The following is a 26,672-nucleotide window of genomic DNA, read 5'->3' on the forward strand; positions in this document are numbered from 1 at the left end:
CACTGTAAATTATAACGCGTGAGGTGTGACTGAAGCTGACTGGCGACTACTTATTCTAGTATTTTAGAGAGAAAGTTTTGTTGGCACTGGATCTAGAGAACAAGTTGTAGGTTTTATTTTAGAATTTAAAGTTAAGACTTCCTGCTCAGTTACAGGATTAAAATTACTAAAGTACTGAATGCAATGTGAGACAGGGTCTGCTAAGCTAATGTGTGGTTTGTACTGTGATGCTGAGATCTGGGATCTTATGTTTTTAATTTTCTCATTGAAGAAGTTCATAAAGTCTGTACTGCTAATGTCTGTTGGTATTTTGCTCTGTAAATCTGAATTACCATTTGTTAATTTAGCGACTGTTCTAAACAGTACCCGAGAATATAAGAAGTATAACATTTTTGTTAAACTTTTAAGTGCTCTGATTAAGAACAATTATTTACGATGAAAGAGAGGCTTTATCTATACTAATAAAAGGTAAAGCCCTCACTGACTGACTGACTGACTCACTCACTCACTCATCACTAATTATCCAACTTCCCGTGTAGGTAGAAGGCTGAAATTTGGCAGGCTCATTCCTTACAGTTTACTTATAAAAGTTGGGCAGGTTTCATTTCGAAATTCTACGCGTAATGGTCATAACTGGAACCTATTTTTTCGTCCATATACTGTAATAGACTGCAGCTCGATGGCCGTGGGAGGCGGAGTTGCGTGTCGCGTCATCACTCCTAGCATGTCATTGAGTGCCTGCCTATATAAGGTAAATATTCGCGGGTGAAGGACTGTGCTTAGCATATTCATAAGTAAAAATATGTGAATCACAAACTGATGTTAATTATATTTTGTCCATGAATACTTATTAAATAATTCCAAATAATCTGTCCGCTTCCTTTCATAGCTTTTCCAGTGGTTGTGCTGCTTCCAGGCATGTATTTTCGTATTAAAGCATTTAACCAATCACATTTCAGCCATCAGAGGACTTTAAAATCTGTTGTGCAGGTACTCTAACACAGAATAAATGTCGATTTGCTTCAACCATTTTGAGTTAGTATCAGTACGGCCCTCTAGCAGGAGTACGGCGACGTCACCATATTCAGATTGTATAGAAGCCACAGGTTTGATTTTCAGCATTATCTTCAATGGCGATAGAAAGGGACTTTTTGATGGAACTGAGGCGCATGGATAATCCGTACGACAGAGTGATTGAACTGTTTTTGAGGAGAGAGAGGCAGATGGATTTTGTTTGCAAATAATCCGAATTTCTGGTGAGTAAAATGTTGCGATTCTATCTGCAATGCAGCGCCTCTTTATACTGTATTTCTGCATATTAAGATGGTTTTTATAACCATAAATTGATTCAGACGGAGCAGTACTGAAGGCCTAGGTGTGAGATGCACGATGGTTAACAGATTTATTTCTTATGGATTTTATACCCACCTTTCACTGATTTTAAGGATGTATGTATTTTTTTTTTTGAGAACTCTGCACATGTGGACACTTTTGATTTTACTTTTGACTGTTTTTCAATAAACACACTCAAGCACTTTCCACCATACTCTGATTTCACCTGGATTAGTCCTCTCATCTCGGTCATACCTATCGATGGTGTTGGTTCAACAGACTCCTATGTGGGAAGAGGGAGTCTGGAGGGGCCAGTATCGTCACATATAACATACTGAAGTCCACATCAGAATCCATGTTAGTCCTCTTTATTAGTCAAATTGTCCATCCCATAATAAGTTCTCGTCTCCTGCTTTTCAGAGTTGTGTGAGTGTTGTTGATGAAAATCAACTGACTGATGTTAATCCACTCAGATAATGAATATTTGTTTATTTCTTTGTCCATGCCAGTAATTTATCAGATTATTCAGTAAAGACCCCACCTGTTAGACTCTCTTAAGGTAACGGAAGACCACTCAGTCTAAGAAACAGAATAATAGGATTCATTCATAAACACAAGGATTGTAGAAATATGAAAACTGTTTAAAAACTGAAGTAACTGACAGACAGACAGACATGTAACACACAGCAGGTGCTTGCCGCTCTCAGCGCCTTCACAGTTGTTTTAGATTTTTTTGGTTATTCAAATAATTTTATCTCAGGATTTATGAGACTTAATCAAGTCTGTTGAACAGGCTCGTCTACTCCTACACCCTACGATTAACACACACAGATCCTAGACACACAATTGGGTATAAGTGATGCCCTGATCCCAGTCCCGCTGTAATAGCCCACCTCAGAATCATTCCACTTAAGTACATAAGAGTGACCCCTCCAGCCTGTCACTTCTCAGTGTCCCACACTGGGACTCACTGTCACCATAACTAACAAATGTATAGATGTCTCTGAGACACATGAAGGCTCATATAACATTTGGTTTCATGCCAGTTCTCAACCAAAGGGGTCTTACTTCTGCCACCCTTGCTCTTCTGTAGCCAGCAGACACATCCCATGCACTTCAGATCAGGTCATCTACCTCAACCTAAACATTTTCAGGCCTGGCCAGTACTTGGATTGGAGCACATCTAGGAACAGCTTGGGTGTCTGATAGAAGAGGCGTTGGTGAGGCCAATAGGGGGCTTACCCGGTGGTCTGAATGTGGACACCAATGCCCCAGTGCAGTGACGAGAACACTGTGCTGTATAAATGGTGCTGTCCTTCGGATGAGACGTAAAACTGAAGTCCCGACTCTCTGTGGTTATTAAAGATCCCTGTGTGTCCTCCATGAAGATATCTTGGCTAAATTGCCCTCCAAGGCCTTGTCATTGTGCCCCCTAATCGTCCCCTCTCTCTCTCATTAGCTGACTGTATCTCTCACCACTTCACCATCTAATAGCTCATGTGTGGTGAGCCTACTAGCACAAAACTGGCTGCCATAACATCACCAGGTGGATGCTGCACATTAGTGGTGGTTGAAGTTGCTCCCCACTCACTGTGTAGAAGAGCTTTGAGTAGTGAGAAAAACACAATAAAAATATAAAGAATTATTATTATTACTATTACTATTATTATTATTATTATTATTCAAGTGCAACCTCTCAGAGTTGATAACACCCTGGGCAAGAAAGCAGCAATTTCCAACATCCATTGCCCTAATATCTACTTCAGTCACTCAAGAAATAAAGACAAAGTATACAAATATCAAAGGAATGTGGCATTTAATAATCTGGGATGAAATATAAGTGATCAACGTGGACCTCAGCATTATCATTGGCAGTGCACCACCTATTGGAATGTACTTCATTATTAATAAAATGCTGATCTGTGTGATGACATTACAGTTTCTGAACATACTAACTGATAAATAACAGATTAATTCAGTACATGGCCACAGATTTATAATCAAAATCACATGAACTTTGAAGTCTGCCTGCCATGGCTGTCCTCAATAGTCCACTCAGGAATGATTGACAGGTCTTTCCACCAATCAGCTTTCTTCTTTTGTTTTCAGTTGGTACTTGCCTCTTCTATTACTGTCCTTTCTGATTTTGTCCTCGTCACCTCTGCCCCTGAGCCTATTTCATCGATGTCACGTCTTCATTTCTTGGTTTCCACTTTTTATATTTTTCTGCCTTCTTGCATTTCATGGCCAATGTACCCTTTTTAGATAAGTCCTTATAAGAGTCAAGCTATACTCACACATTTGAGAACATCAATGACATGAAATGTAAAAAGAGTGTCATCAAATAATGAAACATAAATTTACAAGATACAAAAAGTCCAAGCAGAGTGAACCAATGTAGTGAGGGGTGAAATGTGACCTTCAGTGGTGGGGGTATAGAAGGGGCCACTTTTGCTTTTTGGTGTTTTCTGTCAAGTAAATGAAGCCGAAGCTTTGTGTAGCGGACACTCTCTCAAAGTAGAGCTTTCTAATCATCAATCCTACTGTTGGAGTTTAATCAGCTCCCGTGGCCTCCAGCTTAAAGTCTCGACGTGAAGAAACGTTGTCTTGAGTATTGATATGAAGAAGGAGCTGAACTCAAACTGAAACCTGAACAAACACATTCAGAGTATAGAGCGTCCTTCACACACCACCCCAGGATATACTGACATGGAGCAAAGGAACATCCGTTATATCTTTAGGTTAATTTATCAAATTATCAGCTGGGTCAGCAGAGATCCCTGTGTTTCTGCCTTGTCTTCCCTTTTTTTCTTATGTGTCAGACAACAAAATCAGTGCATATCGTTTTCACCGTGTTCTGCATTCATTATGGTGTCCCATTTATCATAACATTATTATTATTATTATTTTTTAAATAATATTCCTTCTATACATTAATTAATATTCATCACAACTGTAGTCCCCCATGCTAACCCTAGCATGCTGTTGTGACTCTGTCTTCAGGTCTTAAACATTTCTCTTTGAACCCTGAATGTTCAATTTTATTTGTATTTCGATCTTCTTAAATTCCCACTTTTGGACTCACCCTTGACTGTAGAAAGAAATTTTTTTATATCAGCATAACAGGATAGCAAATTAACATAAACAGCCATAAAAAGTAATTAAAAGCTTCCAAAATATTAAGATTAAGCATAAATTAGAATGTTGAGCAAATATGATGGGTCAAGCAAATAGTTAACTAAAAATCAGTTATATTGCATTATTTTTTAAGCTTACAGCAAAATATCTAGTCTAGGAAAGAACAGAAATTGACACATCAAAACCAGCTTCGGACAAGATAAGAGTGTGAGAAGACCTGTGATTCAAGGCTAGGAAGTGATAAAGATGACTCTGAAAGGCGCGTATCTAAAACCAGCTGGGTTGATGAATCAGCAGAAAGGCAACAAAAGACTTTTGCTGTAAGCAGGGTCACGCTGGCATAATGCATGAAGAGAAATCTTAGTAAATTCAGGCATTAGCAAAAATACTAGAAGAATATATTAGCAATTAACTTTAGTGTAGAAATTAAGACAAATCAAGCATGACAAGCAATGATTAAATGAAAGCACATACTATACTTTTTTTTTAAAAAAAGCTTAAGCTTCAGGTCACTATTATAAAAAGTTTGGAAGGTTCAAGAAAGAAAATGATGAGAGGAAACCCATATATGGAATTGAAGCCTTGGCCAGTTAGAGAAAATGGGAACAGCATAGAAAAATAAAAATACCACGAGGGGGCCAGTGATAGGAAAGTAAGGAGATGATAAGGGTTCCCATGGAAACTCAAGGTTCGGCCGGACAGGAGTAGAAGGGAGTCAGAGAAGATGGGCAAGAGAGCTCATTCGAGTGAGGTCAGAAAAGATAGGAAATGACATAAGAAAAGCCCAAAGATGGTAAGAGGAAGCCATCCACCCAGTCTTAGACCAATCAAAATAAGCCGAACAGAAACCAAGAGGAATAATGGACAGTAAAACCAGGTGCAGAATGAGCTAATTGAACAAGGCCAAAATGACAAGAAATTGTTATAAAAACTTCAATGGCTGTAATGATCGGGGCTCAATCTCATTCGGCCGAATTGGGTTGAGTCCGTGTGGTTGATTTATTGCAATAAAGCTTTAAAACTCTGTCTGTCTATCCCGAGTCCTAAAAGCCTTTATTTTTAGGTAAAAAGCCTTCTGATGATGAATATTTCGCCACGACATGACACACAGCTGATGAATGTGTTTAGTTTATAAAGACTCATGATTTATAAATGATAATCTAAATTAGTATAAAAGTCTTATAAAGCCCCTCTACATTGGTCTGTCATTTGATGGCTCTCTTTTTAGTCTCCGGTCCTCCTTGACTGTCCCTCCCCAGTATCCAATTGGACAGCATTGGCTGTCAGCTGACGTCACTAAATGATTTCTTCATTTGGCGCAGCCATCAGATGACATCCCAGAGATGGTACAAGTTCATTGCTACTCAGATAAGGCCCCATCTCCAAAGCTCTGGCACAAAAATATTCCCCTTGTTGTCAGTAGCACCTCCTGGCAGTTAGCATTGCAATGTAGATTTGATTTGACTTCTCCATTTTTTTCATTATTACATTGAACTTTTTCAGTTGTGCTCTGTGGTTAAAGTTGTTATCACCGCAAAGTTCTGTTGCTACCTCATTCTGTTGTCTGTATTGTTCACCATCCAATGTCACAGCACTGGTGCATAGATGATCAGTCCCTGTGTGGCTGACGTACTGGCAGTACAGTTTCTGAGTCCTTCATGAAATCCTATGTATTGCTGATGATGGCTAATACAGGAGGACCACATTCAACATTCAGAACAGCTAAGAGGCTTATCACAAGTAAGCCAGTCATTTATGAATATGAAGGCCACTGCTGTCTGAAAAGCGTTAACCACATTTAGGACAACAATGAGCTTTTTTTTCTTGCACCTATAAGTCATTGAAGAAGATTCTTGCTGTTTGTGAAATATGCGTTGTATTCCAGTGTGTTCATTCCAATGTGAATTCACATGTGGCTCTTAGGTGACCTTACATCTACAATCTGTTTCACACTTACAATGTTTTCTCCACTATTTTTATATACTTATTAGCAAACTTTCAATTGGAGTCCTTTAAAGCATTCAGAAGATTTTTCTTCACTTGTTTTTGTTGAGGAGCCAATGGAAAGATCATTTGCCATTTCTGGGACAGGCTTACTCCAATATGACTGTGTGTGTCTCTGAAAACTTCTTCTGGAAAAGTACCCTTTACCACATTCAGACCAGGTGTAATTTTCTCTCCAGTGTGGACCTTTCTGTGGCACCTACGTGCGCTTTGATGTGAGAATCATTTGCTACACTCTAGACAGCAATAGGGTTTCTCTCCATAGTGAACTCTCACATGATCTTTAAGAGTCCTGCTGTCTCAGAAAAGTTTGCAACAGTCAGAACAGTGTTGTTTCTTACCCAAATGAATAATTTTATGATTGTGAAGGGTACTGTTATATAAGAATCATATTCCACATTCAGTACAACTGTAAGGCTTCTCTCCAGTATAACTTTTCTTATGATTATACAGAGAATTCAAGCGTGAGACTTGTTTGCCACATTCCAACCAATGGAGGTTTCTCTGCGGTGTGAAGTCTTATGTGACTCTGTAGGGTGTGTTATTGAGAGAACTGCTTATCACATTCAGGACAACAATAAGGTTTCTCATAAGTTTGAGTTCAGATGTGGGACTGAAGTACACTTAAGTCTAAGAATTGTTTCCCCCATTCAGAACAGCAAAAATATTTTTCTTCAGTATGGATTTCTGGTGTGTCTATGAAGACTTTTCTTGTATGCATAACATTTGCCACATTCAGAACAGACTTACTGCATTTTCGCTTCTGCGTTAAAACACTTACTGTTGAAAAATGGTTTTCCACATTGAGAACAGCAATATGGCTTCTGTCCAGTATCAATTTCTGGGTGCCTTTGAAAACTGAGTTGTCAGAAAATTGTTTGGCACATTTTGGACAACAATGAGATTTTACTCATGTGTGGATTCTTCTGTGCCTCTGAAGATTGCTTCTCCTTGAGAACGACTTACCACACTCTGAACAGCAATGAGGTTTTTCTCCTGTGTGGATTCTTCTGTGCGTCTGAAGATGGCTTTTCATTGAGAACGACTTACCACACTCTGAACAGCAATGAGGTTTTTCTCCTGTGTGGATTCTTCTGTGCGTCTGAAGAAGGCTTCTCATTGAGAACGACTTACCACACTCTGAACAGCAATGAGGTTTTTCTCCTGTGTGTATTCTTCTGTGCGTCTGAAGATGGCTTCTCATTGAGAAAGACTTACCACACTCTGAACAGCAATGAGGTTTTTCTCCTGTGTGGATTCTTCTGTGCATGTGAAGATGGCTTCTTATTGAGAACGACTTACCACATTCTGAACAGCAATGAGGTTTTTCTACTGTGTTGCTTCTTCTGTGTCTCTGAAGACTGCTTCTTCTAGAGAACGACTTACCACATTCATGACAACAATATGTTTTTTCTCCATTGTGAATCTTCATATGCTCATGAAGATCACTTTTGTGTGTGAATTGTTTGCCACATTCCAAACATTTTTTTCCAGTATGAAATTGGACTTCTTTCTCCACTTGCTGTTGATAAGTTTTTGGGGTTTCTGTCTGTGTTACTCCAGTAGCAGGAAGAGAACTGCACTGCAAAAAGGCTGCTGTCAGGTTCTCTGATCCTCTTGCTGATTTCTTCATACCTTTCACTTTGTACTGAAAAGAGAGCTGACCAAATGAAGGTGGGGAGAAGCTGCCATTCTTCTGAAAATCTGAAAGAACACAAACATTTTAACTATTGTTTTTTACCTGACACCTTTAACCAAGGTGACTTACAATATTTTAGACACAATTGGTTACATTTCTCTTGTTTATCCTGCTGGAGCACAGGCTGGTCAAGTGACTTGCTCGTGGTCACATGGTGTAAAAAGCTTAATTTGAACCTGCAACTTCAGGGTTTGATATCCAAACAGAAGGACAGAAGGACCAGACTGTCCTCAGAACATGCAGAGATGTTTATATCCTTAGATAAGAAACTGAAACGGTCACAAAGACTGTCTCGATTTCTTCTTGTCATAGTCGACAGCTACAAATATCTAATTGAATATTTTATTTAAGTAGAAATGAGAAGTATGATTAAGACATGCCTTTTGTTTTGCTCAGTTTGATTTTGTACCATTATGTGTGCATTATGGGTAAATGTTTTTTGTTTTTGCTGTATGCAGTAGCACTTTGAAATGTAATGTGAAGTTTATGCATAGCTAGAAATACATTTATTATTATGAATAAAAAAAAAGGTATTATTGATATCAGCAGATCCAAATGGAATGGAATGGGTGATCAATATCGGCTCTAAAGACTCCGATCAGAGCCTTCATACCCAATCACGTGTCTGAATTTGGGTTTTCTCTTCTTAATTGTAATGTATGTGATGATATTTACATCCTCTAGAACCTAATCTGGCCTAAAACTAAATAAACAACTATATCCGCTTGTGTTAGGGGGCACAGCTGCTTTATAGTTAAGGTGTCCTGAACCTACAGTTGTTCTACAAAGGGGCTCTGAATGGTGTTTCTGGTTATTCTGGTTCTTCCCCTCATCCCCATAAACAAGCAGGTGAAGTGGAGTGGTGACTCCAAATTGACCTGATGTAACGGTGGGAGACGGAAGGGCCCAAGATCATCTCCAAGCGAAGATTTCCCACCACTGCTGCTCCAGCAAGTTCAGGCTGAGAGCAGAACAAAAGATGCTGAAAGAAGACCCCAAGACCCCCTGAATGTCATCATGGCTCGTACAGGTAGCTCTTGTCATGGTTAACGTCAAAAGTGCACGAGATTACCATTAGAAAGATGAGGCACATATTAGGTGTGCACTGGCTTGAGCAAATTCACTCTTATTTAGGGCACAGGGGTGAGGATTTAATCCTTACTTATTTCTTTTTGTGGACATTTCAACTTTCTTTAACAAAATATGACTTAATATTCTCATTGAACGTAATGCGCTGTTGGCCTAAAATACATCACAGCTTCAGTGAAACCTTCATGATGTTCAAGTCATGCGTTCAACACTTTAGATTTTTTTCTTATTCACCCAAGTTTTCTAATATATCATTTATTAGGTAACCTGTTGTTTGTTATCGTGAACCTGAACAGGTGATCTTTATCCAGGTTTAATTAACCGTGTTTTCCACTCTCATTTCAATTTTCAAAAAACATCAAAGCAACCACCTTTAGAATTTATAAATGCTCTCTTTTTATATATTTAATCACATTACTCACTTATTCCAACACTCCCAGTTGACTCTTCTCCTTCTCTCCCATTTCCCTCAGTAATTTGCTCTTCAGACTCTGAAAACTCTGACTTCAGCTCTACAGAATTCTCCTGCATAGCCAGTCGTCCTGTATTAGTGGACCAGGGCTGTAAACTGGATGGAGATTCTTGACAGGCATCTTGCTTGAAAATATCCTCAGTTTCATGCTTTTGAAGTTCAAGACCACCAGTGAAATCATTCAAATCATCAGCTTTAATAGCAGCAGTCACCCCCTTGCATTTCTCCTCCTCTTTAAAAACTGAAATTCTTTCTTCGTGATCCTCCAGCTTCACACACACATCCTCTGGTGTGAGACGCTCACAGTCCTCTTCTTTAATGTCCACTGTTCTTTCATCCACTCCATCTTCTCTGGCAGAGGACATGCGCTGTGGGAAACTCTTCTCTCTCTTTAAGTGTTTGTCCATCTCTTTTCAGATTCACTTCTCACATGGACAGCCCTGAGCTGGAGGCCATTAGACACCTCAGTGTATGGCCATGTGTAATGGGAATGTCCTGTGAAAATAAAAGTGTAGAATTAACTTCATTAAGTCCGTAAAAATAATGAGCACACTTCACGGTCACAGTGCCCTCCATGAGGTTTGGTTTAAAGACACATTTCTCTTGATTTCCTCCTCTGCCTCACAGTTTAAAGTTACAAATTAAACAATTCATTCATGGACAGCATTGAGATGTCAATTTGATCAGAAGACCTTAACAAAGATGAAGGTGTGACTATTCTGATAAAAATACTTGATGTCGTGTTTAAAGGAGGAAAAGTATTGTATCTATGAGGCGTACTCAAATTTTACAGAGTTAAAAGGGCGAATACAGTTTCTATGGTAGATTATATCATCAAATTGAAGCAGAGATACTTCTGAATGCTAATTCCACATAAAATTATCACACATTTGGACCTCATCATCACAGATTTTAACACATGAAGGTGTGATTTAGAGACTGAATGGGTGACTATTACAAATTTTCCCAATATATTAAAATGATTGAATACTCTGTAGTTCTGTCAGTAAGATACTATTTTGTAGTTTGTTGTTTTTCAAGTGAACGCAACTCTTTGTAGAAATTCAGTTGCCCCCTATCTGTTTGTGCACGTCTTTCCTGTATGTTTTCTTATTAAAAGACATGGGAATTAGCTATCTCCTTGAGACAGAAATGTCAAAGCGAGCAGAATCAGATACCCCAAACGTCCACAAAACTAAGAAACACAAGCTTAACTGCAAAATTGAGGGTACAACAATATACCGGCGACTTTAATGAATCTGGACAATAACTTTTCTGCACGTTTTGCCAGCACACCATAGACTGGACACAAGAAGATACTTGCAGTGGCCGCATCAAATCTAAAACCATCTGAAGAACAAGGAAAAATTCAGATCAATAGGTGTTCACCTTCAGAAAACAAGAGAGGAAACAACAAAATCATCAGACGCAAGACGTCAGTTTGTGGATGACTTTGTGGCCTTGTGTATGGAGTCGGACACACTGCTTGAAAAAATGACGAAGATGTGTCCTTTCCTTATTAAGCACTGTAAACAGGGAGTCGTGCAGCCAGAAACTGACAGCAGTCTTCATCAAACTGATTGGCCCGTGTCTTTGAACAACATTTGGAGGACGTTCTTCGAAAGACTCCTGGCAGTGATAGGTAAGTAAACATTCAGCTCAGGGCCCTCACAAGTGGGTGTGCAGTTTGTGCACCACACAAGGGCACTAAGCTAGAGGTGGAACCAAAAGGTGATGGAAAAAAGCCCACAACAAATAAAATGTAATAATACATTACTGTATCCTGGTGTTTGTTTCAAAGGGATTTAAAGAGGATTTCCCAGCAAATGCAGTTTTGTAATAATATTGGCCGACTCCATGGTTGGTGTTTATGAAGAAAGAAGGAGGGTCAAGGTGCGCCTCTCAGAGCCATCGAGGGCCGCCATGTTGTATTGGTACCCCTTCTTGGAAACAGAATAATTAATTGTAAATGATGCTGCAAAAATCTCATTTGAAACAGTTAATTTTTTAGTATCATTCAATAAGTTTATAATTTATTTTCTTTGTCGACGAAATGCTGGAACATTTTATTTAAATATTTAAAATGATTAACTTTGAAACCATTGCTCAATATAAGAAGGGAAAGCAAAAGATGCAATTAGACCCTTAAAATTACAAACAAAAGAAATATATCTTGCTTTAAAAGAAACTTCAAATAATACAACAAAAGATATGGATACAAGATTTCAGGCCAACACATTCATTTCAAAGTTAATGTCGTTAGTAAAATGTTACAAGGTCCGGATTAAAACTGAATTGAAACTCAAATTTTTAAAAAAAGCTTAAACATACTTGAATGATTTCAGGACAGATGAATCATTTGAAGCGATAATAAAAAGTGCAGCACAAATTACAGAAGAAACAGACGATGAACCAACATTTTAGGATAATGTAAGAGAGCAAAGAAGAAATAGAAGTTTTGATTACGAATCCAAAGACGAATGCACTAGAGATACAAAATTAACTTTTAAAACCTTTTTTAATTAATAATTGATTCAGTCATAATGTTGATAATCAAATGATTTCATAGTTAATTCATCATTAGATATGGGAGTCTTCCCAGACTGTCTTAAGACTGCTGTAATTAAACCCCTGCTCAAGAAAAATAATCTTGACCCCTCTGCTTTTGAAAATTTTAGACCCATCTCTAACCTGCCCTTCTTAAGTAAAATTCTAGAGAAGGCAGTCATTATGCAGTTAAATGACCACCTCAATAAACCTGCTATTCTTGATACATTTCAGTCAGGCTTCAGAACAAATCACAGCACAGAAACTGCACTCGTTAAAGTAGTAAATGATTTGCGAGTGAATGCAGACAGAGGCCATTTATCTGTTCTCATCCTCTTAGATCTGAGTGCTGCATTTGACACCATTGATCACAACATTCTTAGAAATCGCCTTAGTCAATGGGTTGGCTTCTCTGGCAGGGTCTTAAATTGGTTTGAATCCTACCTGGCAGGGAGAAAATTCTTTGTTAGTTGTGGTAATTACAACTCAAAGACACATGATATCCGATATGGTGGTCCACAAGGCTCTATCCTGGGTCCACTGCTCTTCTCAATCTACATGCTTCCGTTAGGTCAGATTATCTCAGGGCACAACGTGAGCTACCACAGCTATGCTGATGACACACAGCTGTACTTATCAATAGCACCTGATGACTCCGACTCTCTTGATTCACTAACACAATGTCTTACTTGTATTTCTGAATGGATGAATAGTAATTTTCTCAAACTAAATAAAGAGAAAACTGAAATTTTAGTAATTGGCAATAATGGATTCAATGAGGTTATCAGAAATAAACTTGATGCATTAGGATTAAAAATTAAGACGGAAGTAAAAAACTTAGGGGTAACTGTTGACTGTAATCTGAATTTTAAATTGCATATTCATCAGACCACTAGGACAGCATTTTTTCACTTAAGAAACATAACTAAAGTTAGACCTCTTATATCATTGAAAGATACTGAGAAATGAATTCATGCTTTTGTTTTCAGACGACTAGATTAGATAGATAGATAGATAGATAGATAGATAGATAGATAGATAGATAGATAGATAGATAGATAGATAGATAGATAGATAGATAGATAGATAAAAATAAAATTAATGTTCGCATTTACTCCCCCAGGTGGAATTGAAGAGTCGCATAGTCTGGGCAGGAACGATCTCCTCAGTCTGTCAGTGGAGCAGGACAGTGACAAAAGTCTGTCACTGAAGCTACTCCTCTGTCTGGAGATACAGACAGTGGATTCTTCATGATTGACAGGAGTTTGCTTAGTGCCCATCACTCTGCCACAGATGTTAAACTGTCCAACTTTAATCCTACAATGGAGCCTGCCTTCTTAACAAGTTTGTCCAGGCGTGAGGTGTCTTTCATCTTTACGCTGCCACCCCACACAGCACCGCGTAGAAGAGGGCACTCGCCACAACCTTCTGGTACAATATCTGCAGCATCTTATTTCAGATGTTGAAGGATGCCAACCTTCTCAGAAAGTATAAAATACTGCTTATGGTTTATAAAGCCTTAAATAATCTAGCTCCATCATATATATCGGAATGCCTGACACGTTATATTCCAAACCGTAACCTTAGATCTTCAAATAAGTGTCTCCATATAATTCTAAAAGCTAAACTTAAAAGAAGTAGTGAGGCGGCCTTCTGCTGTTATGCACCTAAAATCTGGAATAGCCTACCAATAGGAGTTCGCCAGGCAAATACAGGAGAGCAGTTTAAAAAACTGCTGAAAACACATTACTTTAACATGACCTTTCTCCTAACTTCACTTTAACTTAATCCTGATACTCTGTATGTTCAATTTTTCATAATAACTATTCATAGTGGCTCCAAAATCCGTACTGACCCCTACTCTCTCTTCTGCGCCACCACCACCTACTCAAAGCATCCTGATGCTCCAACATTGATGGACTGAAAGCCAGAAGTCTACGTGACCATCATCATCAAGTCCTTCCATGAGAACCCTAAATACAAAGAGGACTGTTTGACTTATGTTAGGTAGATTGCCCAGAGGGGACTGGGCGGTCTCTTGGTCTTGAATCCCTACAGGTTTTATTTTTTTTCTCCAGCCTTTGGATTTTTTTTTTTTTTGTTTTTTTCTGTCCACCCTGGTCATCGGACCTTACTTATTCATGTTAATTAATGTTGACTTATGTTTATTTTTTACTGTGTCTTCTATTTTTCTATTCTTCATTTTGTAAAGCACTTTGAGCTACATTTGTTTGTATGAAAATGTGCTATATAAATAAATGTTGATTGATTGATTTAAGATAAGTACAATGATACATTTAAAATTAAAGTGGACCCTTGACTTACAAACTCAATTCTTTCGCGAGGGCTGGTTGTAACTCAAGACTATTTTTCCCATAAGAAATAATGGAAATACCCATAATGCGCTCCGAACCTCCCACAGCAACACTTACTTAACCTTTTCATAATAAAAAAGGGTTGTATAATGCGCATAATTTACCAAAACACCAATAATTTTTCTAATGTACTAACCAAAAAGTTAAAAAAGTGCCTAGCCTACCAGAAACAACAATTTCATACTGTACTCACCATTTAATTTGACATCTTTGGGCTGCAGGAAGGGAGGAGGAGGAGAATGAAACGGAAGGAGGTTATTGTTCAGAAGGAGTTTACTTGTGCAAATCTTTTCTTTGTAAAATTGTCGAGATAGTGGATTTCGACATGATGTACATATTAGCGAGATCGGTCACAAACGCTACTCTCATATTTCCGTGCAATTTCCTTCTTCGTTTCGATTGTGATCGCTGTTTCTCAAGTTAATAATGACAGTAGTCGAGCACTCAGTTCAAAGCTGGCCGTGTTGTGAACTGCTGTAATAATAAACACCAACGCAGTATGCTGTCTGTCGGTCTGTCCCCTTATTCGTGTACACTGTGGCTCATTCTCAGCCCCCATGACTGACGCCCTGCAAACCACTTTAAACAATGAGGACAGACAGTTGAGCTCCAGCCCATAATAGTCGAGTCGCGGCTCTGCAGCTTTCACATTTTGTATTTTGATGGCTTCATGTGGTCCGACACAAACAGCCCGATTGGTTTGAGTCCTGTTCTTCATTTAACACGCCATCTCTAGTAAGCTAAAGTATCAAAGTGTACAGAAATACTGAAAGTAGTTGTGAAGGATAAAAGATATTAAAAAAAACAATACCGGTTCAAAATGGGCATGAGCTATGGGTAGTGACCGAAAGAACGAGATCGCGAATACAAGCGGCTGAAATGAGTTTCCTCCGCAGGGTGTCTGGGCTTTCCCTTAAAGACAGGGTGAGAAGCTCAGTCATCCGGTATGGAGGAATATTTCGGACAAAATGAAATAAATAAATAAATGCGTAAATAAATAAAAGTACTGTGAAATGTGAGTATAAATAAATAAATGTGTCATGAAATGACAGCCTTAATAAATAAATATGTCATGAAATGAGAGCATAAATAAATAAATGTGTCACGAAATATGTTTTTCGTTGCTTATTTATTTATTTCATTTTGTCCGTAACATTCCTGCAAACCGTCATGAAATACGGCTTGAAATAAAACTGTCACTTTCACTCATTAAAATTGAGAGGGTGGGCTCTAACACGCCCTCTAGTTACTGATTGGTGAATCGATAGCACAAGAATTAATTAGAAAAATGCTTACTACTGCCGATGAAATGGATTCTGCCGAAGATATTACGTATTTCAGAGAGAGAATTGAAGATTTATCGGAAGAGATTACAATGTTGGCGGCCCTTTTAGAACTGAGTATTTGACCCTTGTTTTACGAGTATAAAGTCAGGTGCATATTCGCAGCTACTTTTTCAAACAACTCTACAGCTCTGATCAGTGGCAAAGTTGTTCATCCATCCATCCATCCATTTTCTAACCCGCTTGTTCAGTTCAAAATATTAGGTTGGCGCTGCTTTGGGCATTCCATGTCAAAGTACCTAAACTAATAGAGCCGTTGCAGCTTACCGTATCAAACATTGCAAGTGCAAGTGTTGCATTTTGAGGAGAAATTTATTTTGAGCGTACAAAAGCTGAATTTGAGTGAACAAAATTCATTGCTGCGTGCAAAAATGTATTTCAGTGTTTGCACTTATCCATATACACACACACAATAGCACCCCTCTCGCTCATTTTTTCATTTGCGCTTGCTCGCAATGTGTTGCTTGCGCTCACAACATTCTCTGCTGCGAGCGCTCAACTCTCTGTACACCGTTATAAGTGTGCCACAAAGCCAACCAATCACAGACTTGGTTTCAAAAATTCTGATTGGCTCTACGGTCTCCAATCAGCTCGCTAGCTGCTGCATTCGGACACGGAAACACTGTCCACTCAGTCTCGCTTCTTGCAGATAGAAGGAGTTTTGATTTACTCTGCAGCCAAAGAAGAGAAAATAATTAAAGATATTATCCGCAAATTGGGGTTTAATTGAGTTTAGCTGGATTTAGCTACATTTCGGACTGTTTCCGAATGCAGCAGCTAGCGAGCTGATTGGAGAATCAAACTGGCTCATTCACCTTGTGATACACCATATAGATCTGCAATCTGTCGTACTTTTAAACCGCATAACAGAAGGTGTTCTATTGACTCAGCTGGAATGTCAAAGGATGGACATCCAGAGCAGGGAACTGCATCACCTGAACTGGAGTGCAGTCGAGTCCGTTCCACCTGTTCTTCGATAATTTCAAAAACAGTTTCATCTATATCGGAGTCTAAAAGGGCCGCCAACATTGTAATTTCTTCCGATAAATCTTCAATTCTCTCTCTGAAATACGTAATATCTTCGGCAGAATCCATTTCATCGGCAGTAGTAAGCATTTTTCTAATTAATTCTTGTGCTATCGATTCACCAATCAGTAACTAGAGGGCGTGTTAGAGCCCACCCTCTCAACTTTGACGAGTGAAAGTGACAGTTTTATTTCAAGCCGTATTTCATGACGGTTTGCAGGAATGTTACGGACATTTGTTATAAAATGAAATAAATAAATAAGCAACGAAAAACATATTTCGTGACACATTTATTTATTTATGCTCTCATTTCATGACATATTTATTTATTTATTAAGGCTGTCATTTCATGACACATTTATTTATTTATGCTCACATTTCACAGTACTTTTATTTATTTACGCATTTATTTATTTATTTCATTTTGTCCGAAATATTCCTCCATAATCCGGGAGGGGCTCAGAGTAGAGCCGCTGCTCCTCCGCATCGAGAGGAGTCAGATGAGGTGGCTCGGGCATCTGATCAGGATGCCTCCTGGACGCCTCCCTGGTGAGGTGTTCCGGGCACGTCCAACCGGGAGGAGGCCCCGGGGAAGACCCAGGACACGCTGGAGGGACTATGTCTCCAGGCTGGCCTGGGAACGCCTTGGGATTCTCCCGGAAGAGCTAGAAGAAGTGGCCGAGGGAAGTCTGGGCTTCCCTACTTAAGCTGCTACCCCCTGCGACCCGACCTTGGATAAGCGGAAGAGGATGGATGGATGAATATCACAAAAATGTACTCGTAATGCCATGCCAGCTGTAGATTTTACTGTATCTCTCCAGCAGCACTAGCTAGTGCAATGTTTGTATTTTTTTATTTCCCATTAAACAAATCAAAGTCTCCCGGTTACAGTGAAACCACACGAGCAAATTTCCTGATAAGAAAACAACAAAAATGAAATAATTTAAATTACTTCTAAAATGTCTCAGTATGAGACAAACTGCTGGAAATGTAACGTTACATCGATCGCCGCCACTTTAACAAAGTTTGCCGATGACGGCTTTAGAAGAAAAGGGAAAGAAAACGCAGAGCTCGAGAAAAATCATAAATGAACGATGGGGCCGTGCGGGAGCGAGCGGCTGAACAAGCGCGTGCCCGACGGAGAGCGCAGTTCGGAGCATGCGCGAAATTAAAAGGCGAAACGGCGCGGAAAAGTGCACGAGCGCGAAGAGAGCAGAAGCAATCGCGAGTTAACGCGCCTCCGCCAAGTCAGATGTAGCATTACATTTCATGGGACACCGACGGGAAAATAAATAAACGTAGCACTAACAAAAAAGTGTGCGACCTCCGTCATCCACAATAACCTCGTGAAGGTGCGATTCCTGTGCCGTCGCCGCCTACTCCTCCTCCTCCACCACCACCACCACCACGTAGCGCTCAATACCCAAGCGAACCACGCGGCCTCAGCCACCTTCTCAAATTTAAAGCCTCTCAGCATGTCGTGGTCTTCCTCACTGCTAGTATTCCCACCCGTACGTGATCCCCACGTTCGACTTTGTCTCACCTTCCGCACTTTTGTTTGGTCTTCTGGCCTTAAAGAAGTCTAAGCACGATGGTCCCATAAGAGCAAACAGAGAGGAACTGCAGCACGCGGTAGATACAGTAGCTACTACGTCATTCACGACACGCCCACTACGTCTTTCACGAGACGCCCTTTGCAAGGGTGAACTGCCCGCTTATTGTAAGGCAACATCACTGAAGCGACGGCCGCTGTAAGAATGACAGCAATTGATGTTACTTGGGACAAGCAGAAATGTCATTTAGACTCAGACTTATGCTATCGAAGCTTTTTAAAGTAACTTAACTAATGTCTAAGCACCTTGCCAAAAAAGTTACTGTTACTATTTGAAGCCAAATTAACATGTAGAGATATTTTACAATATATTCTATGATATCTGCAATGAATTTTAAATATCTCAGACTGAATTATAGATATCTAAAAATACATCTATATTTTGAAATGATATGCTCCACATTTTCAGATATCTTAAAATAACTTCCTGCGCATTTCGAGATATCTTAAATAACCTGAGAGATATCTCAACATCACTTCGTGTAAAATTTCTTATTCTTTCAGTGGAACCTCCTGCCTATTTTACGATATCTCGAAATGTACAGGAAGTGATATTGAGATATCATGTAATGTATTTCAGATATCTGCGAACAGACAGGAAGATATTTTGAGATATCCTAAAATGTAATAAAATTACTTTCTTTTTTTAAATAATACCTCGCCCATTAAAGCTAACAGGGTGCTGTGCGGCGCATGTTTTATTTAAGTAGCGTTCTATGAGTGTCTCCTTATAATTCCAAAAGCTAAACTTAAAAGAAGTGGTGAGGCGGCCTTCTGCTGCTATGCACCTAAAATCTGGAATAGCCTGCCGATAGGAATTCGCCAGGCAAATACAGTGGAGCAATTTAAAACACTGCTGAAAACACATTACTTTAACATGGCCTTTTTATAACTTCACTTTAACATAATCCTGATACTCTGTATGTTCAATTCTTCATAATAACTATTCATGGTGGCTCTAAAATCCGTACTGACCCCTACTCTCTCTTCTGTTTCTTTTTCCGGTTTCTTTGTGGTGGCGGCCTGCGCCACCACCACCTACTCAAAGCATCATGATGCTCCAACAATGATGGACTGAAAGCCAGAAGTCTACGTGACCATCATCATCAGGTCCTTCCATGAAAATATGATGATTTATGTTAGGTAGAATGCCCAGAGGGACTGGGCGGTCTCTTGGTCTGGAACCCCTACAGATTTTATTTTTTCTCCAGCTTTTGGAGTTTTTGTTTTTCTGTCCACCCTGGCCATCGGACCTTACTCTTATTCTATGTTAATTAATGTTGACTTATGTTTATTTTTTATTGTGTCTTCTATTTTTCTATTCATTTTGTAAAGCACTTTGAGCTACATTTTTGTATGAATATGTGCTATATAAATAAATGTTGATTGATTGTGTTTGAATATTCGTAATAAAGCTTTAAATATCCAGGCTTTAGTTTTTATCGTCTTATTCAGAGTTTATGTTAAGTATTGGCATTACAAAGTGTAAAAAGAAACTTTACACAAATTGTCGTTGATCGTGCAGACTGCTGCAGTATTCTGTTCAGAAAAGGAAACCCACGTTTATATTAATGTCGTACAAAACCGCAAATTTGCAATTACGGGATTGTCATAAAATACAAGGTAAGCTTTAACGATTGGGTGCGCGTCTAATACCAAAAACTGTCTCTCATAAAGTGGTACGTGTATTGAAGTTTTAATCGAAACATAAATGTACATATGACACAGCCTGAAACATTACTTCATAACGCCGCAACTCGAACCGTAAGACATTTTTGATCAAAAGCAACCATTAAATCCCCTTACTATTTGACGTTAAGAAAATTAAGCGTTGCATAAAAATGCTGCACGTTTTACCCAATCTTTTTCTATACATAAAGTTGATATGTGACAACATATCTTTGACACAATTTATCAGACAAAGGCAATGCACGATAAGAATAATGAATTGTCGTTAAGTGCTGGCACTTAACTATCACCTGAAGTGTGTGGTGTCAATACAAATGACAAAACTATAACTGGAGAGTTAAGTTTCAGAGAGTCGAGTGTGTTGAGGCTTCACAAAGCCTCCTTTAACTGCTCAGGTCTGCTCAGCGCTTCGACCGCCTTGACGGTTCATTAGCTAGTGCGCATGTCTGCTCCGAGCTCCGAACCATTTGTCATGATACAATCCCAGTGCGCATGTCTGCTCGGTGTTTCGACTCTTTATTCATTCTCGTTTGAAGTACATGAGGCATCAGCAGAGTTCAAAAAACTCGATAGAATTGACAGAGAAATGAATGTTTCTGGATGATCAATACACTGTAAAAAATAAATCTTGCAAGTGTGAAAAATAATAACAGAAAATAGGTAACTATACGCAAAATAATCATTAATTTTATTAATAAAGATGTGGTTTACCCTTTTTATCGATTAATGTATTCTAATTCGATAAAAATTAAGAATAATGTTAACTTATTATTTTTCTTAAAATATAAACATTTTTTATATGTGATTTTAAGTAAAAAAAACTACACTGTGAACTGAACACATTAAATCGAAGTTAAATTTAATGACACTGCACTTCCTCTCATATCGATTTCTTGGTCTTTACAACAACGCATTCAGCTGTGACGTTTATACATAATAAGAGCTATTTTACTACGAATATGTAAGTATAAAGCATATTAATTCTGTAATGAATAACTAGTACTTCATTTCGTATAGTTACAGACGTAAGCAATTGTTGTTTTCACGAAACCTTTCTCTTCATGTGGGAAACATGGCGAGCAAGGTAGCGTCTTTTTAACACCTCTTTGGTTTGCTTTAAAAAACAAGCACATTTCTCGGATAGTTACGTATTGTAAAGATAAGTAATTTTTAAACACTCCCTTATATTACAGTTTATGTTAACGTCTTGTAAATTGGGGATACTCCCTAATCAGTTGAAAGAAACGTTGTTGTTAAATGGCTGACCTGTAAGTGATGCACTTGATTATTTTAATTAGTAAAGTTTTTCGTTAAATAAATCTTTCTGTGTTACATTCAACTGTCTTAGAGTCAAATATCACAGAACCCAAAGAATATCACACGTATGTTCATATTTTTTATCGTTTAAAACTATTATTTTACACAGAAAAAGAAAATGACACTTTGAGATAAGTTTGAGAACGATATGGCGTTTGTTCTAAACTATATGACCTGTAAACAACATAAAAAGATGTTTGCCTACCCGGCACGGTATTACTTGACCTCTTATTTAATTCGTTTTTCTGCACAGATCATGTATTTTCTGTTTCGTTTTTAACACTGTGATTTATTTAGCGATGTTTTATTTCAGGATTTTCGCTATCGCATACTAAAAAGTAGTGGAAAAGGCGGCCATTCACTTAACGGATATGTTGGCGTAAATGCAGGACGTGTGAAGACCGCCATCTGCCGCAGGATTTCACTCTTTCACGCTCTACGTTTCCTTCCCGTTTACCTCTCATTCCTGGAACATTACTTGATTCAGATATACTTTTTATGTAAGTTAAAAAAAAAAAAAAAAATTTGCATTGACATTTGAATATCAGTAATTCAGTAAAATTATTCTCAGACATTTGAATTAATTTTTAAAATATAATTCCGTTGTTGTGAGTATCTGGGTGTATTCAAATAAATAAAGATATATGGACTTTCAGCAGTGTGTTTCTTCGTGCCGGTCCCGAGCCCGGATAAATGGGGAGGGTTATGACAGGAAGGGCATCCTGTGTAAAATTTTGCCAAATCAATATGTGGACAACAATTTTGGATGATCCGCTATGGCAAACCCTAATGGAGCAGCCGAAAGAAGAAGAAGAAGAAGATATGGAATTTTAGCATTAATTTGTTGTACAGTCACTACGGTCCAGTGCTGCATTATTATTATTCTTTTTTTTTTTTTTTTTTTGAGTAATTCATATGAAAATCAGAGTAAAATAAAACTATTTTTGACACTACTTATCTTTAATCAGACTAATTTATTTTAGGTAAATTTGAGTAAATTAATAAATTAAGTTTACTCAATAGTGCTGTATATTAAATCTACTCAAAAATATTGCTTGTAATTTGTTGCCTTATTTTTTCAAGTACTTTTAACACATTATTTTTTACAATGAATTATTGTGCCCGATAATACTTAATGAACAGAAATAAAACTAGAAATTATACTTCATACAAATACCGACTAGTACAATATATAATTCTGCAAAGAAGAGCTTTAGTAATACGGGTGACGACTCCACTCTCACTGTATTACTCACTTCTCATAAATATCCGTTCCTCAATTTGTGCAAAGTTTTCATGCAATGCTCAACGTACGTCATATAGTATACATTTCTATATAATTGTTTTGTCATCATCACATACATACATATATACATACATATATATATATATATATATATATATATATATATATATATATATATATATATATAAACTGCTCAAAAAATTAAAGGAACACTTTGAAAACACATCAGATCTCAATGGGAAAAGAAATCCTCCTGGATATCTATACTGATACAGACTGGGTAATGTGTTAGGAATGAAAGGATGCCACATTGTTTGATGGAAATGAAAATGATCAACCTACAGAGCCCTGAATTCAAAGACGCCCCAAAAATCAGAGTGAAAACATTATGTGGCAGGCTAGTCCATTTTGCCCAAATTTAATTGCAGCAACTCCAAATTGTACGCAGCACTTTGTATGGCCCCTGTGTTCTTGTATACATGCCTGACAACATCGGTGCATGCTTCTAATGAAATGACAGATGGTGTTGTGGGGGATCTCCTCCCAGATCTGGACCAGGGCATCACTGAGCTCCTGGACAGTCTGAGGTGCAACCTGGTGGCATTGGATGGACCAAAACATAATGTCCCAGAGGTGTTCTATTGGATTTAGGTCAGGAAAGTGTGGTGGCCAGTCAATGGTATCAATTCCTTCATCCTCCAGGAACTGCCTGCATACTCTCACCACATGAGGCCAGGAATTGTCGTGCACCAGGAGCCACTGTACCAGCATAGGGTCTGACAATGGGTCCAAGGATTTCATCCTGATACCTAATGGCAGCCAAGGTGCCTTTGTCAAGCCTGTAGCGGTCTGTGTGACCCTCCATGGATATGCCTCCCCAGACAATCATTAACCCACCACCAAACTGCTCATGCTGAATGATGTTACAGGCAGCATAATGTTCTCCATGGCTTCTCCAGACCCTTTCACTTCTGTCACGTGCTCAGGGTGAACCTGCTCTCATCTGTAAAAAGCACAGGGCACCAGTGGTGCATCTGCCAATTCTGGTATTCTATGGCGAATGCCAATCGAGCTGCATGCTGCTGGGCAGTGAGCTCAGGGCCCATTAGAGGACATGGGGCCCTTTGGTCACCCTCATGAAGTCTTTCTGGTTGTTTGGTCAGAAACATTCACACCAGTGGCCTGCTGGAGGTCATTTTGTAGGGCTCTGGCAGTGCTCATCCTGTCCCTCCTTGCCCAAAGGAGCAGATACTGGTCCTGCTGATGGGTTATGGACCTTCTATGGCCCTCTCCAGCTCTCCTAGCGTAACTGCTTGTCTCCTAGAATCTCCTCCATGCCCTTGAGACTGTGCAGGGAGACACAGCAAACCTTCTGGCAATGACACGTATTGATGTGCCATCCTGGAAAAGTTGGACTACCTGTGCCAGCTCTGTAGGGTCCAGGTATCGCCTCATGCTACCAGTAGTGACACTGACTGTAGCCAAATGCAAAACTAGTGAAGAAACAGTCAGAAAAGATGAGGAGGGAAAAATGTCAGTGGCCTCCACCTGTTAAACCATTCCTGTTTTGGGGGTCATCTCATTGTTGCCACTCTAGTGCATCTGTTGTTAATTTCATTAACACCACAGCAGCTGAAACTGATTAACAACCCCCTCTGCTACTTAACTGACCAGATTAATATCCCATAAGTTTCATTGACTTTATGCTATACTCTGCTATACTCTGATTAAAAGTAGTGGGTACGGAAAGTGTTCAGACCCTGTTCAATTTTTCACTCTTTGTTATATTGCAGCCATTTGCAAAAATCATTTAAATTATTTTTTCCCCTTATTAAAGTACACACAGCACCCCATATTGACAGGCAAAAAAATATATATATTTTTTGAAATTGTTGCAGATTTATTAAAAAAGAAAAACTGAAATATCACATGGTCCTAAGTATTCATACCCTTTGCTCAGTATTTAGTAGAAGCCCCCTTTTGAGCTAATACAGCCAGGAGTCTTCTTGGGAAAGATGCAACAAGTTTTTCACACCTGGATTTGGGGATCCTCTGCCATTCCTCCTCCAGTTCTGTCAGGTTGGATGGTAAACATTGGTGGACAGCCATTTTTAGGTCTCTCCAGAGATGCTCAATTAGGTTTAAGTCAGGGCTCTGGCTGGACCATTCAAGAACATTCACAGAGTTGTTGTGAAGCCATCATGGCTGTATTAGCTCAAAAGGGTACTTCATACTGAGCAAAGGGTCTGAATACTTAGGACCATGTGAGATTTCAGTTTTTCTTTTTTAATAAATCTGCAAAAATTTCAAAAATTATTTTTATCATCTGTCAATATGGGGTGCTGTGTGTACATTAATGAGGGAAAAAAATAATTTAAATGATTTTAGCAAATGGCAGCAATTTAACAAACAGTGAAAAATTGAACAGGGTCTGAATACTTTCCATACCAACTATATATATATATATATATATATATATATATATATATATATATATATATATATATATATACTGTATATATATATAGTCACAAAGCTGAGACATACTCAAAGAAAGGTTTGGGGCAGCCACCTGTATAATCTCGAAACCTGGCTGCAAAATTGTTCTTTTCATAGAAATACAGCACTGATGTGCATATAACAAGTCCAAGACAAGACTAAGGGAAAGGGGAAAAAGGGCAGGCTTTTAAAGGGGAAGACAGGAAGTGAGGTCATGGGAATCGGGCACGTGTTTGTCACTCATTGGATCAAGCCCGGACGTGACATCCGGGGGGCCGGCGCCGGTTAGTTCTGTCTCCATTGGTTCGGTCCCGGAAGTGATGTCACGAGAGCCAGGTGGAGTCTCCCAGGGATGGTCTACAGGGAAGTGAGAAAAAGAGTCAGTGCACTCTGCCACAGCCCGGCCTGTCTCAGAACTGCCGTCACTCAAGCCCTTTAGCTGCATCCCATGCGCACGTGTGTGTCTATATATATGATATATATATATATATATATATATATATATATATATATATATATATATATATATATATACTAACTGTACCCGGCCACGCGTGTGGCTCAGTCTGGTTAAATGGAAAAGAAAGCAAAGAGAAAGCGCACGTTTCTAATATGTTTACTTTCACAATGCTTGTTGGTATATAAAATTTTTTTTTGTTCCATTGTCCGTGCAGAGAGATTGTCTGGTTTGCCGACTCTAGAACACGCAACATATAATTGTCCATGTGAGAAGCAATCTTTCTCTAGATCTAAACCGCACAATTCTAAAGATTGGCCCTGAGCTTTGTTGATGGTGATTGCAAACGCCAATCGAATTGGGAATTGCAATCTCTTAAATTGAAACGGCATATCCGTTGGAATCATAGGAATGTGAGGAATGAGGACATCTTCACCTTTGAAAGGTCGTTGACAACAAGATTGTTGCTTCTACGACGTTGCTCATTTTTATTTATGTTTTTACTGCAAGCCGCGTGCCGTTGCAAAGCTTTGGCTGGTTGATATTTCGCAACAAGATAATTGGCACGCCGAGTTTCAATTGCAGTACGTGCGGTGGCATCCCTGGCAGATCGAGTGAATTCAAGAATTCTGTTGGATAATTAACCGCTTCATCTGCTTCCACAACAGTGTCGACGGACTTGTATGTGACTGCCTCGTTTTGAATGTTAGACTGAATAATATTGTTAAGATCGTAGACGTCTTTGTTCTTGGCCGCAAGAATAGCTCGTTCACCTAGCCAATCGTGATTCTTACAATTGGTTTGAATATTGGGAAATACTTTTTCAA

The 26,672-nt window shown here is 38.8% G+C and overlaps 2 protein-coding genes across 2 annotated transcripts in view; one reads left to right on the forward strand and one right to left on the reverse strand.

The window, feature by feature from the left end:
• Positions 1-26,672, forward strand: part of LOC120528357 (zinc finger protein 184-like) — a 700,371-nt gene that overhangs the window by 27,156 nt on the left and 646,543 nt on the right. The window lies entirely within an intron of this gene.
• LOC120528974 (gastrula zinc finger protein XlCGF7.1-like) lies at positions 7,385-7,906 on the reverse strand. The gene has a single exon (XM_039753042.1). It carries the CDS (start codon positions 7,904-7,906, stop codon positions 7,385-7,387), a length of 522 nt encoding a protein of 173 aa, XP_039608976.1.

The sequence above is a fragment of the Polypterus senegalus genome, chromosome 4, assembly GCF_016835505.1.
Source record: "Polypterus senegalus isolate Bchr_013 chromosome 4, ASM1683550v1, whole genome shotgun sequence".
In the NCBI taxonomy this organism is placed as follows: domain Eukaryota; kingdom Metazoa; phylum Chordata; class Cladistia; order Polypteriformes; family Polypteridae; genus Polypterus; species Polypterus senegalus.

Excerpts from the sequence above, each read along its gene's own strand:
- LOC120528974 (XM_039753042.1), bottom strand. The coding sequence starts at position 7,906 with ATGAAGATTCACAATGGAGAAAAAACATATTGTTGTCATGAATGTGGT.